Raw genomic sequence first — 19,768 nt, 5'->3', positions numbered from 1 at the left:
CACAAACCCAATGAACCTAAACCAGTTTGGTAAATGGAAAAGTTAATTGAGGTTCACAAACCATGGTTTGTGAGACCCCACAAACCTCCATTTTTCCTGGTTCGTGTCATCCCTACTGTGCAATTTGCAAAACAGCTGCTATTTGTGGCCTACTACAATTTGCACTACTTGGAATAATCTGCTACGAATCTTGGGAGTTCTCCATAACCAGTCTCACCATATGAGTCAAAGTGGAGGCCTATCATCTCTGTTTTTTAACACAAGCCACTAGTTTTCATAAACAAATTTTAATATTGGGTAAGAAGATCTTTTTGATCACAGTATCTATACACAATCTATGTAATAAAGGCATTCTTGCCAACTGCTCTGTAACCAAACGCTATCATATTTGAAGCTAAACAGTTAGGGAATGATGAGGCTAAAAAACTGAAGATTAGTCATGACAAAATGGAGATGGTATTGGTAGATGGAACAACCTGGGAACTGAGGATTTTCTTGTCCTGGATGGGGTTGCACTCTCCCTAAAGACACAAGTTCATAGCTTGAGGGGTGCTACTTGACTCGGACCTCCTCATGGATAAACAAAAGGAAGCAGTAGCCAGAAGCACCTTTCACCAGCTTCAGCTTGGGGCCTTTCATGGAGGGGAAATCTTCCCAGCAATGGTACATGTCTTAGTGAGATCTAGATTACATTATGGCAGTACACTCGACATGGCACTGCCCTTGAGGAGTGTTCAGAAACTACTACTGGTACAGAATGCTGCGACAAGTATGCTGACTGGAGGGTGTCAAAGAGGCCATATAAAATATAAGGAAAACAAGAAATATAAGTAACATGAAATGAATGTTTTTATATGCGAACATGAGCAAGCTATACCAAGCAACTTGTATAGCAAAAAGGTGGCAAAATTATCTTATATTATGAATTAATCTTTTACCTTCTCGTCATTAACACTCTGTTTCTGAACCGTAAGATCCAGCTTCTCAATTATTTTTAGGATTGACTTTATGAGTTCATCATACAACAAACGATTTAGAGACTGTAGTGGTGAATTTGCCATTAGACAAGTTTCATCTGCCAACAGAGAGTCCTTTGTGGAAGAAAAGGTGATAATTCAGATAAAAAGGCTGAAGTTATTCCTAAATTATGAAATATATTAAATACACAAATGTCTTAGAAGAAATTATACAGAAACACAGGCGGATTAATGTCATAGATACAAATGTAGTAGCATTTCAGAAACCTGAAAAAACAGGGAAAATCAGACAGATGCAACTATCTCTGGACAAGAAATTATATAGAAAAGACAGGGGGAAATGTATTGGAGAGCAGAGTAATTCTCTGTCAGACAGTATATCTAAGCAGCATTATTCACCTTCATTGTATCACAACTCAGTAAACTTCTAAAAAGATCCAGGTAATCTTTATATGTAGGCACTTTCCACTTCCCAGACCTAACTTGTCCAGAGGCAGACTGTTCTTCTGATGCAGAATTTTCCTACAAGTTAGCACAACATTGAAATGAATGCATATAAAATTATACTGTGCATACAACTATACACAATCAGCCTTAGGATATTATTATAATAGAAACCAAAACTAAAGTGCAATCCATTGATTTCAGTGGGCCTAGAATGGAGTAACTTTGGTATGATTGCCTAATTTCAGAAGGATAACATACAATACAGGACCATTCTGCCAGCATACACTAGCTATTTATTCCATGACACTGCCCGAACATTTACAACATACATTTCTTTACTCTAGGAAAAACTGAACCATCTCCTGGAATTCAAATGTATCACTCTTTCAAATTTTTTATTACTTAAAAGTAATACAGTTTCAATTTTTTTATTACTTAAAATGACCGAGGCAGCAAATAACAGTAAGTAATAACAGTATCTACAAAATGCTGAAATCAGAAGCAAATTCAAAATGTTTTGAAACTGACATCTCAAATTGCAAACAGCAGATTTATGCAAATGCAGAGAACTTTCAGACAAACCACTATTTACTATTCTATGTTCCCCAGTGCAAAATATAACTCAAGAAGACCCACAGGCTAAAAGGACCAGCGTACACCAGAGGTGTCCCCAAACCATTAATGTATTACTAGCAGCCTCATCTGTGTGGACCATATGATGGATGCAAAGGCAAACTTTCATGTTACTGGTCAAGATGACTTAAAATAAATTTTAATTCAAGTCATAAAAGGTTTAACAAGCAGATTGTTACCCTAAGGTAAGGGTTATCCAAGGGTACAGCTTTGTACAATTTTAGCACTAATTACACTATTAAACATTTTTACCCCAAGCTGAGGATTTCTGCTACTTAAAATAAAGATAAAAAATTAGAGTACAGTGTACAAAACCATGAAAGGAAAACATTTAAGACAGTTCTAAGGAACAATTTTTTCTTCTTTATACATATTTTAATACCAAAAATAACCCTCAACAAAACTTACCCTTAAAAAAGCAAGTGGTTTAGAACAGACTCTGATCAGACCCTGATGAACTGAAAATAAAGATATTTCAACACTTCTGTTAAAAAATTAAGTGTGGTAGGAAAAGTCTAAATATTCTAACATATTAAAAGGAACTCTTAGTAAAGCTTAAAAGAACATTTACAATCAGTTACTATTGTAATTATCATCTTGCTCCATTGATTTCCCATGTGCACTGGGAGCAAAACCTTAAGAAGAGAAAACTGGACAACAGGACTCTAACGATTCCAGGAAGTCAATAAATATTTTGCAACCTTCTCTCATACTTGAACTAGCACTAAAATGCAACAACAACAAACTACTTCCAGATTTAAAAAACAAACAAACAAACTCACCCACAGTACTCATAATACTCCACAATACAGGGCCTTTGCTGGCAAGGGCTAAAAAAACCTTCGCAATGGATTTATAACATGTAGATTGCATTTTTATGCTGTATTGTGGGAAACTATCTATTTGCACCACAATCAGACGTTCAAGGACTGGGGAGTATACTTCAGGAATCTAAAAGGGAGAAAAATGGTGCATTAAGACACAACACCTGCAAGTTTACGAAAATAAAAAATATTTAAGCTTTTTCAAATATTAAGGACAAGAGAAGAATGTATACCACTATCCACATCATCAGATGGCTTGCACAGTTCCTAAATTATAAAGGAGCAGCTTCACTAATGAGTTTTACATTGTTTACTTACAGTATCTAAGTGGAATATAACACTTGCAATGGACTGAAGGAAGCTTGGAAGCTGATATACATGGTCATCCAAGGTTTCTGCCTCAGTGAGATACATCTGCTTGCAACGCTGAAGGAGCTCAACATACATGAAGTCAACATCCTTAGAATTAATAGCCTTGCATGGCTTTAAAAAGAAAAATACAAATTAGATTAAGTTTAAAATGAGATTAAGATTCATATTTCAGTCATCGGTGGACGTGGTTCATGTCACTGGACCAGTCGTTCTCACAGATACAGGACCTACATACTGAAGATTCTGACCAATTCAAATCACTGTCTTCTCCAACTACACACAAATACTGATGTGCATGTAAGCAGTGTAAAGTGCCATTAGGATAAACAGAGATCCATTCATACCTCTCATATCATACCCAGAAGTTTGCTTCAGGAGCACAAGTATTACAAGGCACATGTGTGTGAGAGAGTGTGAAAAAGTATATGGACGGCAGGCATGATCTTTTCATTTACCTAAATAACCCCTTTCACTGCCTGCTCCCACATTTAGGTAGTACAAACAGGCAGGGCAAACAGGGAGAAGAAGAAAGAATACTATGCTTCTGCTCAGTTACGCCAAGTCACAGCACTAGACTGCTAAGGTTCAGAAAAAGGTGAGCCAAAATTACTCATTTAATGCTCAAGCACTACTGTGATTACCTATTAGTTTATTTCCCCTGAAAATCCTCATAGGCCCTCAAGCGATAACAGTATTAAATGTCTAGCACCACGTATGCATTTATTAATTTTCAAACTGTAGTAAGACCTTTTTACATAACCTGTGACAAAAAAAAAAATATGCAATGCTTCTACTCAAATTTCCCAACAATTTCCCTCTTTCCATAACCTTCAGCTCCTTCTAAAAAGTTTCCTGAAAAGCCCTCTATCCTTCTCCACCCCCAGGCCAATTTTCTGAGAGCTAAAGACTGGGAGGAAACTGGCAACCTCTCTTCACAAGCAAGCAGTAGTTTCTGTTTGCACAATGCAGTCTTTGGATCCCAGCCATTTTCAAGAAATCTCAATCTCAATGTGGTCCACCTGTAGATACTGAAATTCAGGGACTGTAGTCCAGTAGAGACAGAAGATTTCCCCCTCTAAAATTAGGGACCCCCCCACAAAAAAATACAAAGAAGGGGGGGTAAATTTTGTTCCAAACCAAGAATCCATCTGCACATCCTAAATGGTCCTCTGCTGTGTAAAGTGTGTTTATTTTCCAAGCATTCAATGTTTCTAACATGTCACTGTGTAAAGAAGTACATTACATACTGCTGCAAAAAGGCCATATCCACGAATAGCAATAGACAGTTCCTTGTTGCTGGAGTCCATCTTTCTGATAATACTATAAAATTGTTTCATAAAGTAGTTGAGCTTGCTCTTGTGCATTTCAGTATCTTTTGCAACCATTACAGAGATCTGCAAATAAAGGTTATGGACAACAATAACAAATTAAAAGTTGTTGTTCCTTACCTTTCTTAGCATGGGGGCCATGCTAATCTTTTCAGTATTGTTCCAGTTTTAGTATACATACTACTGAAGCAAGCATTAAAAATTAAAAAAGAACAAAAACTGCTGTTGAGTTAATCACTATACCCAGTCTATTCAATAGTCTCCTCAAACCAGACAGGTAAAGTTAACAATCTGCATACACAGGGCCAGCCCTTTCATTAGGCAAACTAGGCAATTGCCTATGGCATCAGCCTTCTGAGGGCACCAAATTGGGTGCCACCCATGTGACTCAGTGACGTTATCAGTGCAGGATGGGGGGCACCAGAAGCCTTGCCTAGGGTGCCAGACAGTCTAGTGCCAGCCCTGTGCATAGATTGTTACATAACCATCTGCACACTGTATTATGATAAAAGGAGCAAAAAAAGTGTCCCAGAAGCTGTGAGAACTATTATATGAAAGTACAAGTTAAATGCATAATAATTAGAAACAACTCTTAATAGAGCCATTATGCACTGAACTCTCATGCTGAACTACAGCTGTATTCAAACCCATACGACAAGGTGGTATTACATGTAATACCAGCAATCACAGTTTGTTTTTATGTGCACAGACTCCCCTTGTTCCTCCAGCTCCTTTAATCCAGGGACACAAAATTCCCAGTTTCATCAAATTCCAATTTATCATGACATCTACATGCAGGTGTCCCAGCAAAGTTTACATCCCAGAAGCCAGGTGTTTGAATGCAATCAGAATCATGCCTGCAGCAATGAAATTTCACTACTAACAGCAAAACCATCACATACAAGATGTGGAACAAGAAAGAAAGAATAAGCAGACAGAAAGGCAGGCAGAGACATTAGGAGAGGAAAAAGGAGCAAGAAAGTGCAGAGACATAAAGAGACAGGAGAAACAATGTTGAGACTAATAAAGATGAGAGAATACAAAACAGACACAGGAAATAAAATTATATGAGAGAGGGAAATATATATATTTTCCTAAAGTTCAGTAATCTGATATCTAGGTGGAGTGGTAAGAATTACGTAGAGGCATCTAGTTTGAGAATCAATCAGTTGATAAAATACTGGATCATAAGTTGCATTTATTTACCTGTTTAAGGCAGAGACATTAGGAGAGGAAAAAGGAGCAAGAAAGTGCAGAGACATAAAGAGACAGGAGAAACAATGTTGAGACTAATAAAGATGAGAGAATACAAAACAGACACAGGAAATAAAATTATATGAGAGAGGGAAATATATATATTTTCCTAAAGTTCAGTAATCTGATATCTAGGTGGAGTGGTAAGAATTACGTAGAGGCATCCAGTTTGAGAATCAATCAGTTGATAAAATACTGGATCAAAAGTTGCATTTATTTACCTGTTTAAGAAATGCATCTAGGGCTGAATTGCCAGCTTTCCGCAGTTCTGCATTCTGATGGCCACACCATTTAGACATCACTTCGAACAGTGAGACATAGTTGTCCAGAAGGCATATACTAAACTGAAAAGCATGCACACTAAACAAATGTAGACCACCTGCAAATTTTAAAAGTTTAAATTTAAAATGAGAATTTTGTTCTAGCTAGACAACTGAGCATGTTCTAGCAGGCCAGAAGCTTCACCTTTCTTGGTGAATTGCAGTAAGCTATACTCTCATAGAATTAGATAACTGGACAGAAATTAGAACTGAAAAAATAATTTACATATATTTCATTTTTATTATTACCATCATTATTATTCTATTTTACTTCTTGTAAACAAAAAGGTACATGTGCTACACCTATTCCAGGAAAAATAGCAAGCTGTCCTAAAAATACGCCTGTTTTATCTGGGTATTCAATATAAAACAAAAATTCTTACCCAGAGGCACTGCATATCTCTTCAAGTCAACCTGCAATATCGAAAGTTTTTCCATAAAAGACTTGTTATTCAAAACAACAAATCAATATAATAACTTTGAACAAACATACATCATACCTGAGGATTTATTGCCTTCACAGCAAAATCAAAGATCTCCTTTGAAGTTTGTGGATCTATAGGGAAACATCCAAAAGTTTAAACAACCATGATGTGGTCAATACGGTGACAGATGTGTTAACATAGCTGCATGTTACTTTTTTCACCATATAAACCAATCCTCCATGACAAATGTAGAAATTTGCAAAAAGTTATGTGTAGGATCAGTGAAAACATCCAGTAAAGCCAAATCCTAATTTTAATTGAACTTTCTATCCTATCTTCACTAAAAAAAAAAATGGAGGCACAAGAAGTCTTCTGTATGGAAGCTTCTCAGAAAGTCATCAGAACTGAACAGACTGTACCTGAAAGTCAATATTGGGAAAACTGTCCTTATTCTGCATACCCCAATTTTAAAAAGCTGTAAAGGGTTTAGAAAAGGACTACATACACGATAAAAGCTCTAAAATGCAAATCCAACAAAGACAGAAAGAAATGTAAGAATCAAATAATAAAAATTAGATGGAGAAAATAAGTTTGGAGGATACTTAGGCTACCACCAAAGTCATCCTATCTAAAAAGAGCACAGAATGAAGAACAAACTACAGTTCATTTTACTACTAACAACACTAAAAGAAGTAGCAGATATAAAGAACAAGAAGGTGTATTAAGGCTAAAGGTTAGGAAAAACTTCTTAGGCTACAAAGTCCCAGGCTCTGGGGCTTCCAAGAAATGTTGAACAATCATCTGTTCACTATGTAAGTATAAAAATATTCTTGCTTGGGAGAAAAGTTTGGATTAAATAACAGTTAACTCACTGCATTAACTTGATATTGGCATAAGGTCTCCTTTAGATATGAAACACAGGGACAGGAGTATGGAAACTTTTTACTGGTAGCAAAATCTATGAAAAGTCAGATGAAAGGTGGTCCATATTTGGAGAACCAAAACCACTAGCAGTACAATCCTGGAGAGAGCTCCACCCTTCTACTGAAGTAAAGCCCACTGAAACCAGTGAGTTTAGAAGGGTGTAATTCTGCATATGACTACACTACAGGACTGCTAAAAGGGACGAGTAGGAAAGTTGGTCTATGACAGCTGTGGGCCTTGGTACCTCAGACTGTCTATGAAGTACCACAAAAACAGAGGGGCATAAAATCTGGTCAGTTAAGCCCCACAAGGCTTCTGAACTGAGGACCAATGACCAAAGCTCTACAAAGTTTAGAAGGCGGGACCTACTTCATGAAGTCTGAGTAACACCATGATGCTCTTAAGGGGAGTGGTTTGGTGTAGTGGTTAAGTGTGCGGACTCTTATCTGGGAGAACCGGGTTTGATTCCCCACTCCTCCACTTGCACCTGCTGGAATGGCCTTGGGTCAGCCATAGCTCTGGCAGAGGTTGTCCTTGAAAGGGCAGCTGCTGTGAGAGCCCTCTCCAGCCCCACCCACCTCACAGGGTGTCTGTTGTGGGGGAGGAAGGTAAAGGAGATTGTGAGCCGCTCTGAGACTCAATAACTTCTTCATCTTCTTAAGGTCCTGAGAATATTTTTTTTAAAAATTACTATACCTTCATCCATGGACTTCGTGAAGTTATACATCAGAGCAGTCAGCCCTTTCAGACACCCTGCTACTACTGGGAACTTGGGCTCTCTTGTCAAAGATGTCATCTAAAAAAATGGGGGTGAGGGAGGCGGTTCAAGTTAGTATACCAGACAGACTGAGACAAACACATAACAAAAGACACTATTGCTATATGAAGAGGCATACATTTTTACAAATTCTGTTTCTTTTTTAAAAATTACAGCTTACCAGTGAATTATTACTAGACCAATCTGGCAAAAGCAAGCAATGGTTAAGTCCTCCTGAAATTAATCCAGCATAATAAAGTCAACTAAGTTTCTTTGGGCTGCTGTAGATTTTCCAGGGTTTGTGGCCACGGTCTTGGCATTGTGAGACCTGACGTTTTGCCAGCAACTGTGACTGGCATCCTCTGAGGTGCAACCCAGAAAACTGGAGTTCTCTCTGGGTCAAACTGGTGAGAACTTGGTAGGCAGGTAATTTATATCTACTCAGGCAGGTGGGGTAGGACTGAGTCATTATCTTGTGGGAGCTTCCTGGGCTGTGACATGCTGATGGAGCAGCTTACCTGAGGGGTTGTTTTTTATATGGATAGGCTATTGAAATTCTAATCGTATCTCTAGCGCTGTTGTAAGCTGTAGGACATTTTGTGTTTTTTCAGGACTGGAAGCCATGCCCTAATCATTTTTAAACTTTCTTCCTTCCTGTTGAAATTGTATTTATGTTTCTGGATTTCAATGTTCTCCCTGTGTAATCTAACATGGCAATTAGATGTGCTGTCCAGCATGACAGTGTCTTGGAATAAGATACTGTGTCCTGTTTGAGTTAGGCTATGTTCAGACACTGCTGATTTTTCAGGCTGGCCAAGTCTGCAGTGTTTTTCATGTTCTTTTATTCTTGTCTGGATGCTATGTTGTGTGGTCCCAATGTAAACTTGTCCATAACTGTAGGGTATACAGTATACTCCTAAAGAAGTGAGGGGGTCTCTTCTGTCTTTTGCAGACCGTAGCATTTGATGTATTTTTCTGGTAGGGTTGAATACTGTTCGTAGGTTGTTTCTTCATAAATTTACCCATCAGTGATTCCTTTGATATACAGCAAAAACACCTTTTTTGTAGGAGACTGTTTTTCTTCAGTTGTTTGTTTAATCTTTGGTTTGATTGCTCTTCTGATTTCATTTGCTTGAAGTGCGTGGTTTAGATTCCATTGTTTTCAACAGGGCTTATTCACAACCAATTTCTGACAGATTGCACAGAACCAGAATTTCCTTACGACTTTGTTCACCAAGTACAGCAAGTTAGGTGAAGTTCCCAGCATAAGTTATACTGTAGCAAAAAATGGACAGTTAACAGTTCCAATAGACTCCAAGGAGCTGGTAAATCCTTTCCAACAGTTTTCACAGTGACAAGCCCTATATTTGCAAGTGTAGAGTCAAGCTTTCAAAGAGGTAACTGGTATGGTGCCTTTATTGGTCAGCTGTACTCAAAAATCTGTAGTATTCTGAATTTTTACCTTTATTTTTTTTAATAAAGTAACAGAATACCACAAATATCAATTCTATGGGTATGTATGTAACAAAAGTAGCTAATGCTCAGAAAAATGTACACAGTAACAAAAATGCTTAGGATTCTGTTTCACAGCATGGTTTTATGGTTCACTCCTGCAGTTCAGTGTCTCTCTCTTTCCTCTAGCATAGATGTTCCTCCCTTTCCACTCCATACTGCTGACATTTAAGTTAGGAAACAGCACACTTTTCCAAAAAATAAAAAAGATCACATGTACTCATTTACAGAAGACATTAAAATATTTACCCAGAACACAAGGTTAAAATATACACATGTACAACAAAAAATTTACCTGTGTTTTGAGTTCACCCAAATAAGCTCGGAATAATTTTTCGGAGTTTTCAAGCATGTCACTAGGTTGGACTTCTCCCAAGACTCCAAGGAGCTCATAAATCCTTTCCAACACTTAAAAAAAAAAGAGTTTAGCATCCTACTCATACATTTATTCGGCTATAGCTGAATCAACAGGTTCACTGTGCTCACCCTCCCTGTCCTAACTTTTATCCACTGCCATATATACTGGCACTCTTATTCTAACAGCCACAGAAAGCTAAACATTCATCCTACCTGGGTTTTCTGTGACTGGGAGAAAAGGTAAAACTGACAGGATACATTATGCTTTTTATTTATTGCCATGACAATTTAAAAAAATGAACTGGCCTCAAAAAGGAAGACTACTACACACTTGGTAGCAGTTCTAAGTCCAGGCATCTCACATCTGCACACCTTCAATAACCAGGGCTTTTTTGAGCAGGAACACACAGGAACACAGTTTTGGGAGGCTTGGCATCAGGGGGTATGGCCTGAAATGCAAATGAATTCCTGCTGTTTTTTTCCTACAAAAAAAGCCCTGTCAACAAGTTTCTTAGTTGCTCTTGATACAGAAGTCAGAAGGCAAATGAACAGAAAGGTGCTCATCCCATCCCTTAAGACATAAACATCTGGATCAGTTCTCTCCTCTTCAGAGGAAGAAAAAGGAGTGTGAGCTCCCCTAGCTACAGAATATTCATGCATCTGCCAGGTGAAGAACCCATGTCTATGAACACAGAGAACACAAGGAAGAATATCTGTTGAGTAACAGAGAAACCAAAGAGGAAACTAGCTAGGTTATAGACAGAGAAACCAAAGAGGGAACTGGTTATGGTATAGACAGTCATGTGAAACTATTTTCACAGGGAGAAGGAAAATTAGATTTATACTTCATCCTTCACTCATAGTGGCTTACAATCTGCTTCCCGTCCTCTCCCCACAACTGACACCCTGTGAGGTGGGAAGGAGAGAGCTCTGAGAAAACTCCTCTTGAGAGAACAGCTCTGAGAGAACTGTGGCTGACCCAAGATCATCCATCTGGCTGCATGTAGAAGCGTAAAGAATCAAATCCCATTCTCCAGCTTAGAGTCTGCTGCTCTTAACCACTACACCAAACTGGTTCTCAATTTGCTAGTGTAGAGTCAGAGCCCACAAACCTAAAAGACTGGCATGGTGCCTATATTAATTAGCTGCACTCAAAAATCTGTAGCAACTAAAATGAATCGTATCTCTAGCAACTAAAGCAACTAAAACTAAGCCACAATCACGATGCAGCTTAAGAACCCACGTGTGGTTCTTTCACTTGTCACCTGACTTTCCTTTGAAACTTGGAAGATGGGGTAAGAAAGTGGTGGGGAGTGAGGGAAAAAAGGCCTCTGAGTTGGTAACGAGACAAGGCAATGCTAGTGCACTTGCAGCTATACCACTTGATATTATCTTAGTGGCATGTGCCTTGACCAGTGGCTGCCTCTACTCTAAACATGTACACAGACCCATGTATAATAAGGAAAGCTGCCTGCTCCTGCTGCACACCCTTCCCTTCTTGGGATAACTCAGCAATGCTTATTGCTATCTGGGCCTCATGTTTTCCCTCCCCATTCTGATGCGTTCCCAGGGCTAATCCCTTTTACTTGGCTGTGCTGTACTTAGTGCCCTTCTAGGTCAGTCAGCAGCATGCTGCTACATACAAACAGGCTTGCTCAGCTGTAGCCCAAGACACCAAGCTAAAGTCTTCTCTTCACCCTCACTGTAGTTTCCTTTCTCTTCAGCCCCATTATTCATAAAGGAGGATAGAGAGCAAGTGCATACCATGGACATATATCCAGAGGAGTTAGCCTCTGCTGCTGCAAAATAGTAGAGTCCAGAAACCCCTTTAAGACTAATAAATTTTACTGTAGCATAAGCTTTTGAGAAACACAGCTTTGCATCTGACAAACAGCTGTTTTAAAAGATTTCAGGTTTTCACGGCTGGTAACATCATTAGGGTTTGTAGAATCTTTCGGGATCAAGTGCCGTGTTCTACTGGAGAAAGTTTTTCTTTCCAGACGTTTCGTTCTCAGCTGCGGAGAACATCCTCAGTGGCGTTGCAGCCGGAGCAGGCGCTCAGACCTTCTTGGCTGCTGTGCATCTCAATGCTGCTGTGCATCTCAATGCACAGCAGCCAAGAAGGTCTGAGCGCCTGCTCCGGCTGCAACGCCACTGAGGATGTTCTCCGCAGCTGAGAACGAAACGTCTGGAAGGAAAACTTTCTCCAGTAGAACACGGCACTTGATCCCGAAAGATTCTACAAACCCTAAACAGCTGTTTCTTGACAGCTTACACTACAATGAAAATTGTTAGTCTTAAAGGTGCTACTGGACTCTATACTAAAGACAGATGAGTCAGGGCTTCATTTGCATCAGACTCGTTCTTAATCTAGGCTCAGATAATGAGACTAAAGGGCTCCCGAACATATTTAGATGACTTTCTCCTTATTATTCACAGCTAATTCTCACAAAACCAAAACAAGCCCCAACCCCACAATTCAACAGAAGGTTAAAGCTATGAACTCTGTGCTCAATTTTGGTCTGGGGTGGAAAATTTCGAGGGCAGAAACTATAGTATGTTTCCAGACTGCCCAAAACACAAGTAGAATTCTTGAGGTGCACCCTAAGAAGGTCTACTTGGAAGTAAGCTCCATTTTATTCAATGCTGCTTACTTCCAGGACAATGTTTTTAGGATTGCAGCCTTTGTGATGCATTACTAAGAATGCCAACTTCTTGGCTGCCAGGACCTTCTCTGCCTTGATGAGTTGCATGAGAAGTAGAAATTGTGCAGGTGTAATTGCACTGTTCACAATGCTAATGTTTATAAGGAAGCCAATGAAGCAGCCCATGATTTATGTTCTCCAAGAGTCACCGCATATGACCGAAGAAACTGGGGTACTCTCTTCAATCATGTGGTACAGGCACTCCAGGACTGCAAACTGTTTTGGTCTGTCCCTACCTCCTAGAATGATATGCAAAGTCTGGGCAGTGCCTTCTTTTGAACATTTTTTTTGAGCTATTAGCATTGGGATTTATTTTCATACCACTGAATTGTGGTATAGTTCTATGCACTACGCTAATACATGTAAGCAGCCAAGCTTCTAAAGCGCATATTGAACTAGAATTAAGGTATGACACTTTTTGTTGCTCAGGTATCTACCAACCAGCCCTACTAATTCTGAGCACAATGCGCAGGGGCATACAAAAGTTATGTAACTCTGTTGGTTGACAGTGATTGTAAATGTGGCTCTCTGTGAGCCATGGACTTAGTACCACTACCCTAAGCTAATTTTTACTAGATTGTGACTGAATCCTTTAGTAATTCTGGTGGCCCACTGTTTTCCAACTTTTTAAAAGTTAAAATAAATTCAGAATTACCTGTATCTGGAATTTTACTTTTTACAGCAAGTTCGTTATATAATTTGTTAAAGATTTCTCCGACTTTCATGTCTTCCATCACACCAGCTGACCGTACATTCTGAAGCAGCTAGAAAGACATTTGAAACAACCAAATAAAAAGAGGGGACATTTTTAAAAGGCAGAACAAAGCAATAGAAGAACATATTTTCTTTCTAGCTAAATGTCAGCCTGCACAGACTCTTGGATAAAGTTCAAGATGCCAGGAAAATGAGTCGAGCCAACTGAAAGTTGCAATTAGACGTGTTACCATTTATGTGTTACTGTTATGTATTCTTTTCCCAAAGGTACATATTCTTCCTAGTAGTAATTTACTTCAATACGCCCTTCATTGTGAAATAAATATTCTATTGCAATATTCTTATTACAATAACCTCTGATTATTTCTACATATATTGATCACTAAGGAATACAGCATATCAAATGTAATAATATAGCCTAGGCTAAATGTTGTACATAATTTTACCATAAACGAATGAAATTTAAATATTTAATTTAACGAATTAAATATAAATTTTTCTGTCCTTTTTCTATTCTTCTATAAATTAGTATTTTACAATACAATCATAATATATTTTAACCAGTCTTATATATAAACTCAAACAATCCAAACACTGAATGAAAGACCACAGATAACCGGTCTGGGGTGCCCACATGGAAATATCACAATGTTATGGAAACAAAGTCCTCTTCCACATAGACATATCACAGTGTTGTAGAAACAGAAGGTCTCTAGATGTAAAACACACAGAGTCCTGTAAATAACAGTTTCAATATTCAGTTAAGAGCTTGGCACTTTTCCTCATGGATTTATGAAGCTTGGTTGCTCCTTAGAGATGTTAGATGCTTTGTTGTTCGGGGAGGGACGGTGGCTCAGTGGTAGAGCATCTGCTTGGGAAGCAGAAGGTCCCAGGTTCAATCCCCGGCATCTCCAAAAAAGGGTCCAGGCAAACAGGTGTGAAAAACCTCAGCTTGAGACCCTGGAGAGCCGCTGCCAGTCTGAGAAGACAATACTGACTTTGATGGACCGAGGGTCTGATTCAGTGTAAGGCAGCTTCATATGTCCATGTCCATATGTTGTATATGAGTAAGTTCCAACAGAGATTTAAAGTTTGGCAAGTTTTGTCAGGCTCAACCTTGACTTACAGTGGATGCTTGTTTGCATCTGGAAACCCTTTTGGGTCATATTTTCTATAAATATTGAAGCTATTTGATCATATTGTAAAATATAAATTTATAGAAAAATAGAAAAAGACAAATGACTTTATATTTAATTCACGTTTTGTAAAATTACATACAGTATTTAGCCTAGGCTATATTATTACATACTTCTACATATAAGCATGCAAAGCTAGATGCTCCCAGAAACAAGAATAAAGTTGCAATCAGACATACTGCCATTTCTGAACTAGAGCTGCATATGCCCTCCTGAAGGTAGATATTCTTTCTACTAGAAATGTCATTAAGTTAAAGATTAATTTATAATTACAAATAACATACTATTGTAACATTCCTATGGCAATTAACTTTTGAATGTCATTCTATATAACGCTACAGTGCAATCCTCAATCAAGTTACATCTTTCTAAATTCATGGGCTTAGAAAGGTGTAAGGATGGCACTGACAGATATTCTCAGAAACAAGAACTGTAATATAAAGTTTCCTGACTTGAATTCTCTTTTGGAGAAAAGCAGAGTAAAACTTCTTAAATAAATAAATACCTTAATCAGTAGCTCTAGGGCTGGGATTCTGCATTTTGCTGATCTATCCTTTGTATAAACACTAATACATGTTCGCTGCATGTTAAAAGATAATAAACAAATCAGTAAATGATGTGCCATATTTGCATTGCAATAACTTGCACAATGATTCCTCTTCAGCATTTTACTTAGGATGCCAATCTATTTATGTAGAAAAGCAACAAAAATCATTTAACTCAAAATGTCGTTTCCTTCGATTGGTCTTGTAAAAAGCCAAACATGGAAAGAACTTTTCAAAGCACCCTAAGCAAAAACTGAATGCATTGACAATAATGTTAGATTTATACTGATAAAGACTGCTGCCGAAGATGCTAGATTATTGTTGCTACACAGAGTTGACAATACATAGACAAGTGATTCTATTTATTACTCACAGTATCTTGACTGCGAGTATTAGAGTGAACAGGAAAGTATCTCATTCTTCCTAATCTTCCACAACACCACCCAAAGTACAACTTACGCACCCAGGAGAGACAAAAACTTCAGCTACATGGACAATTCGTGCATACCAGGAAAATGAAAAAAGAAAACTTGTATTTTGAACATGTTGAAGAAGAACACAGCAGAAGAACAGGAAGCACAGACATTTAATTCAGCAAAACAATTTCCCACAAAAATGGATTGCAGAATTGATCAGGACTTAAGTCATCTCCAGGACACAACACAAACACACTGGTTTTCAATGTAGATATTATTATAAGCGGGAAACTATTAAGAAAACAGCAAAAAAGATTTAACGTTATATAAGAGAAAAAAATCTAAAAGTATTCATATAAAAACTAGGGGCGTTTTTGCACTGACCTTAATCGGCAGCGACGTCCCTCTTCACCGCGCAGGATCTGCGCGGATTTTGCACCAATTGCTGCGGAGCACCCGGAAGAGCCGCAAAGTCCCGCGGCTTTTGCGGCGCAAATGTAAACTGGTTTTTGGCGGTTTACATTTGCGCCGCAAAAGCCGCGGGACTTTGCGGCTCTTCCGGGTGCTCCGCAGCAATTGGTGCGAAATCCACGCAGATCCTGCGCGGTGAAGAGGGACGTCGCTGCCGATTAATGTCAGTGCAAAAACGCCCTAGTAGTTTTACTTAACCTACCTTTACATCATATGCATAAGGGTGAATTTTCTGCCCAATCTTTTCCAGAAAAGCACAAAGAAACTTTAATATTTCTTCTCTGCATTCCCGAAACTGAAAATAGATAGCATTAAAAGCATTTCCCAGAGCCATATAAGCAATCGGACAACAAAAATGTGCAATTCTGCAAATGGGTTACTTGCTCAAAAAACATTTTACCAAACCAAGCACACCTATATTAGTCCTTTGTGGCATAGGATGGCATAAAACTAAAAAATAACTTATCAGTCCCAATTTATTTTTTATTTAACTTTACTTGCATCTCACCAATCTCACAGAGCCACAAGGTGGATTTGGAAAAAAACAAAACAAAAGCACTTCTCCATCAGGTAACCAGGAAATAACTCTCACCATCCAAGACTAGCGTCTATTTGCATGCATGCTTTAAACTCAAATTAACTACTTACTTCTTCTGTGTTCAGTGATTTATGGATAAACGCAAGTAACCCATCCTCTTTAGAAAAGACCAGTGAAGTCTGTAAAGCTGTGGGAAGAGAAAAAGAAGGCTTATAATGTATGCACCAAATCAAATTGTTTCTCTCCAAATTTATGGTTCTAGAATATATATTATACAGATAGAAACATGACAAGGTGGGAACATCTAAAGCCAAATTACCAGTTAATACAAGTTAGTTTACAGGCTTAGTTATATAGAGCAGCTGCTCATATCTACATATTACACAAATGAAACAGGATCCCCCCCTATGGAGAGATGAAATGTGCCCACAAAAGCCCATTGTAGAGACAATAGCCATCAGCGTTCTTCAATGTTTCAACCTATAAGTATTTCTCCTTTGGTACAGAAATGTAACATTTGAAGCACATCAACTATATATTTCTAGAAATTACCTTTCCCTTTAGGAAAGAATATCACTGACCCTAACTTCAGAGATATCCTGAGACATTTGTCTATACATATATTTCTCATAGAATACTGTTAGTTCTTTGAAGGACATGACTGTCTGCAAGACCTGAACAAGATAGTTCATAAGATAACAGCATTGAAACTATTACTTTGACAGCCATTTTCATGCTATGAGTACTGAATGTCCTATGAGACAAGTGCTATATTTAACACTTACTTATTTTTATACAAGTTATATTCAGAACAATTACACTTTTGTGGTATTCTTATCCTGTATTTATGAGAAGTTTGCTTATAGTCCAACATTCAAACCCTTCCCATTATTTTTATTTTCTAACCCACCTTTCTGTTTAATCCACCCTAGGCAAATGCATAGGTCCAAGGCTTTTTTGTAGAAAAAGCCCAGCAGGAACTCAGTAGCATATTAGACCATATTAGCATATTAGGCCACACACTCATTAGCATATTAGGCCACATCATCTGGGATAATCAAGTGCAAACTGAACTGTGACAGTAACTTTTCCAGGCCTTGCAGCAATTCTGGCCGGCCAGCCAGGCCCCAGGGAGGCTACCGCACAGTACATCTGGGCCCTGTGATCCCTGCCTGGCCCTCGGGAGGCTGCTGCACAGTGCAGTTGGGCCCCATGATCCTTGCTGGCCAGCCAGGCCCCACAGAGGCTGTCACATGGCTTGGTTTGGTCCAGCAATTCCCGAGGGCCACACCAAGTGACCTCGGGGGCCATATACGGCCCTTGGGATGGAGGTTCCCCACCCCTGGTTTAATCCAAGGCAGTTTGCATGACACTATGATCAGGAAAGCAATATGGATTTTTCTCCCCCTCGTGAATTCTAAAAGCTCTCAGCAGCTTTAACAAGCTCTGTCTGTGTTTAACTGACCCTCAACATGTATTTCCAGAGCCTACTTGCTCTTTATCAGGCCATTTCTCAAGAGAGGTCCTTTCATTATTTTAGTCATGTAAAATAAGTCATGTTTTCCTGCATGCTTGGGAAATGTCTAGGCTTGTTATTGCAGTAAACAAACACAGAATTTACAACTGATTGATTCTAAAAACCTGACAGATCAGAAATAACAACTATTACTATTCATATGACATCACCTATACCCAATACAAAAGACACATAGTGGCAGTTTGGTACCCATTAATGACATACTTTTCTGAAAATGAGATTATTCCTAAAAATACAATGTTACTGTATTTTTGAATGATTTTCTCTCTTTTCCTGTTAAGTTACTGCGGTAATAATTTTCATAGACAATACTGTAAGCTACTTACCTCAAGGTAAACATGTCTTTTTACAATCCTGATATTATTGTTTATTATTATTGTTTATGTAATGCTATGAAGTATATCAATAAAGTACTTTTTTCTCTTTCTCAAAAAAAAAAAAGAAATAACTATGGTTATGATAAAATAATAGCTCAATAATCAATGCACAATTTAAAGCAAATTATAACACCTAACAAGAATGACTTCACTATACACTTAAAATAGAGAATGCCACATGGTGAGCCTCAAAGAAGAAAATATATCTGAGTTGTGACGTGTTAGGGAGGGGCCGTGGCTCAGTGGGAGATCATCTAATTGGCATGCAGAAGGTCCCAAATTCAATCCCCAGCATGTCCAGTTAAAACGATCAGGTAGGAGGTGATGTGAAAGACCTCAGGCTGACTCTGGAGAGCCACTGCCAGCCTGAGTAGATAATACTGACTTTGATGGACCAAGGGTCTGATTTCATATAAGACAGCTTCCTGTGCTCATGACTGCCCAAAACACTTGCTCTATCACTTATGAACTTTTTGTAAAAACCTAGAATGGGGAGTAGTGCCTTTTATTCAGTCTTTAAAGGGCAACAATTATTTTATTTATTTGTTAAAAACCTTTATTAGCCACCTTTCTTCTTTCAAGACAGGTCAGAAGGCTGCAGTATAAAAGAGGAAGGGAACCAAGTCTCCCCGTCTCCTTGGGATCCTTTTCTTTCCCTGAGTAGCATGTCAGGAAAACAGAGTAGAGAGAAAGTTCAAATCCCTTTTCTCTGCATGCTGTGGTCCAGTTCTGAATCGGCCCTCCACACACCTAGGAACCAAGTTCCCAGCATGAAGCTCTAGGCAAACATAGGATCCAAAGTCCTTGTGCCAACCAGTAGATTTTGGTAACATGCAAATCAGCCCTGCTTATTCTCAAATAAGCACACAGTAGCATCTACTTCAGAATAAAAATGCTTACAATAAAACCTCACAATTGCAATCCTATGCACATTTGCTAATGGATTTTTCTTCTAATTCAACTAGTATCCAATTAGGCAGCATACGTGTAAAGCTATGCAGGCTCACTTGCTGTACCCCAGGTGGCAATTCTCAAGCCCATTGCAATGAAAGTGGTTAACAGGATCAATCAAAATACCAGTGAGCAAACTTTCAAGCACCTCAGAATTTTGTCAAATTGTTCAAAACAGCATCCTTTCT

At 38.5% G+C, this 19,768-nt stretch overlaps 1 protein-coding gene and 1 pseudogene across 1 annotated transcript in view; both read right to left on the bottom strand.

Moving 5' to 3' along the window:
• Positions 1-19,768, bottom strand: part of PRKDC (protein kinase, DNA-activated, catalytic subunit) — a 134,327-nt gene that overhangs the window by 113,871 nt on the left and 688 nt on the right. Inside the window, exons 2-16 of the mRNA XM_060243827.1 lie at positions 16,826-16,902; positions 16,380-16,472; positions 15,251-15,325; positions 13,491-13,599; positions 10,069-10,181; positions 8,201-8,300; positions 6,656-6,711; positions 6,539-6,569; positions 6,057-6,214; positions 4,501-4,647; positions 3,200-3,364; positions 2,840-3,008; positions 2,466-2,515; positions 1,377-1,499; positions 939-1,091 (exon numbers count right to left, since the gene is read on the bottom strand). Of these exons, the coding sequence (XP_060099810.1) occupies positions 939-1,091; positions 1,377-1,499; positions 2,466-2,515; positions 2,840-3,008; positions 3,200-3,364; positions 4,501-4,647; positions 6,057-6,214; positions 6,539-6,569; positions 6,656-6,711; positions 8,201-8,300; positions 10,069-10,181; positions 13,491-13,599; positions 15,251-15,325; positions 16,380-16,472; positions 16,826-16,902 (1,619 nt within the window). The remainder of the gene's footprint in view (positions 1-938; positions 1,092-1,376; positions 1,500-2,465; positions 2,516-2,839; positions 3,009-3,199; positions 3,365-4,500; positions 4,648-6,056; positions 6,215-6,538; positions 6,570-6,655; positions 6,712-8,200; positions 8,301-10,068; positions 10,182-13,490; positions 13,600-15,250; positions 15,326-16,379; positions 16,473-16,825; positions 16,903-19,768) is intronic.
• LOC132575607 (U6 spliceosomal RNA) lies at positions 4,682-4,777 on the bottom strand (annotated as a pseudogene).

Source organism: Heteronotia binoei, chromosome 7 (assembly GCF_032191835.1).
Source record: "Heteronotia binoei isolate CCM8104 ecotype False Entrance Well chromosome 7, APGP_CSIRO_Hbin_v1, whole genome shotgun sequence".
NCBI lineage: Eukaryota > Metazoa > Chordata > Lepidosauria > Squamata > Gekkonidae > Heteronotia > Heteronotia binoei.
Note: the sequence above shows the minus strand (reverse complement) of the source record. Positions and strands in the feature narration are given on the sequence as shown.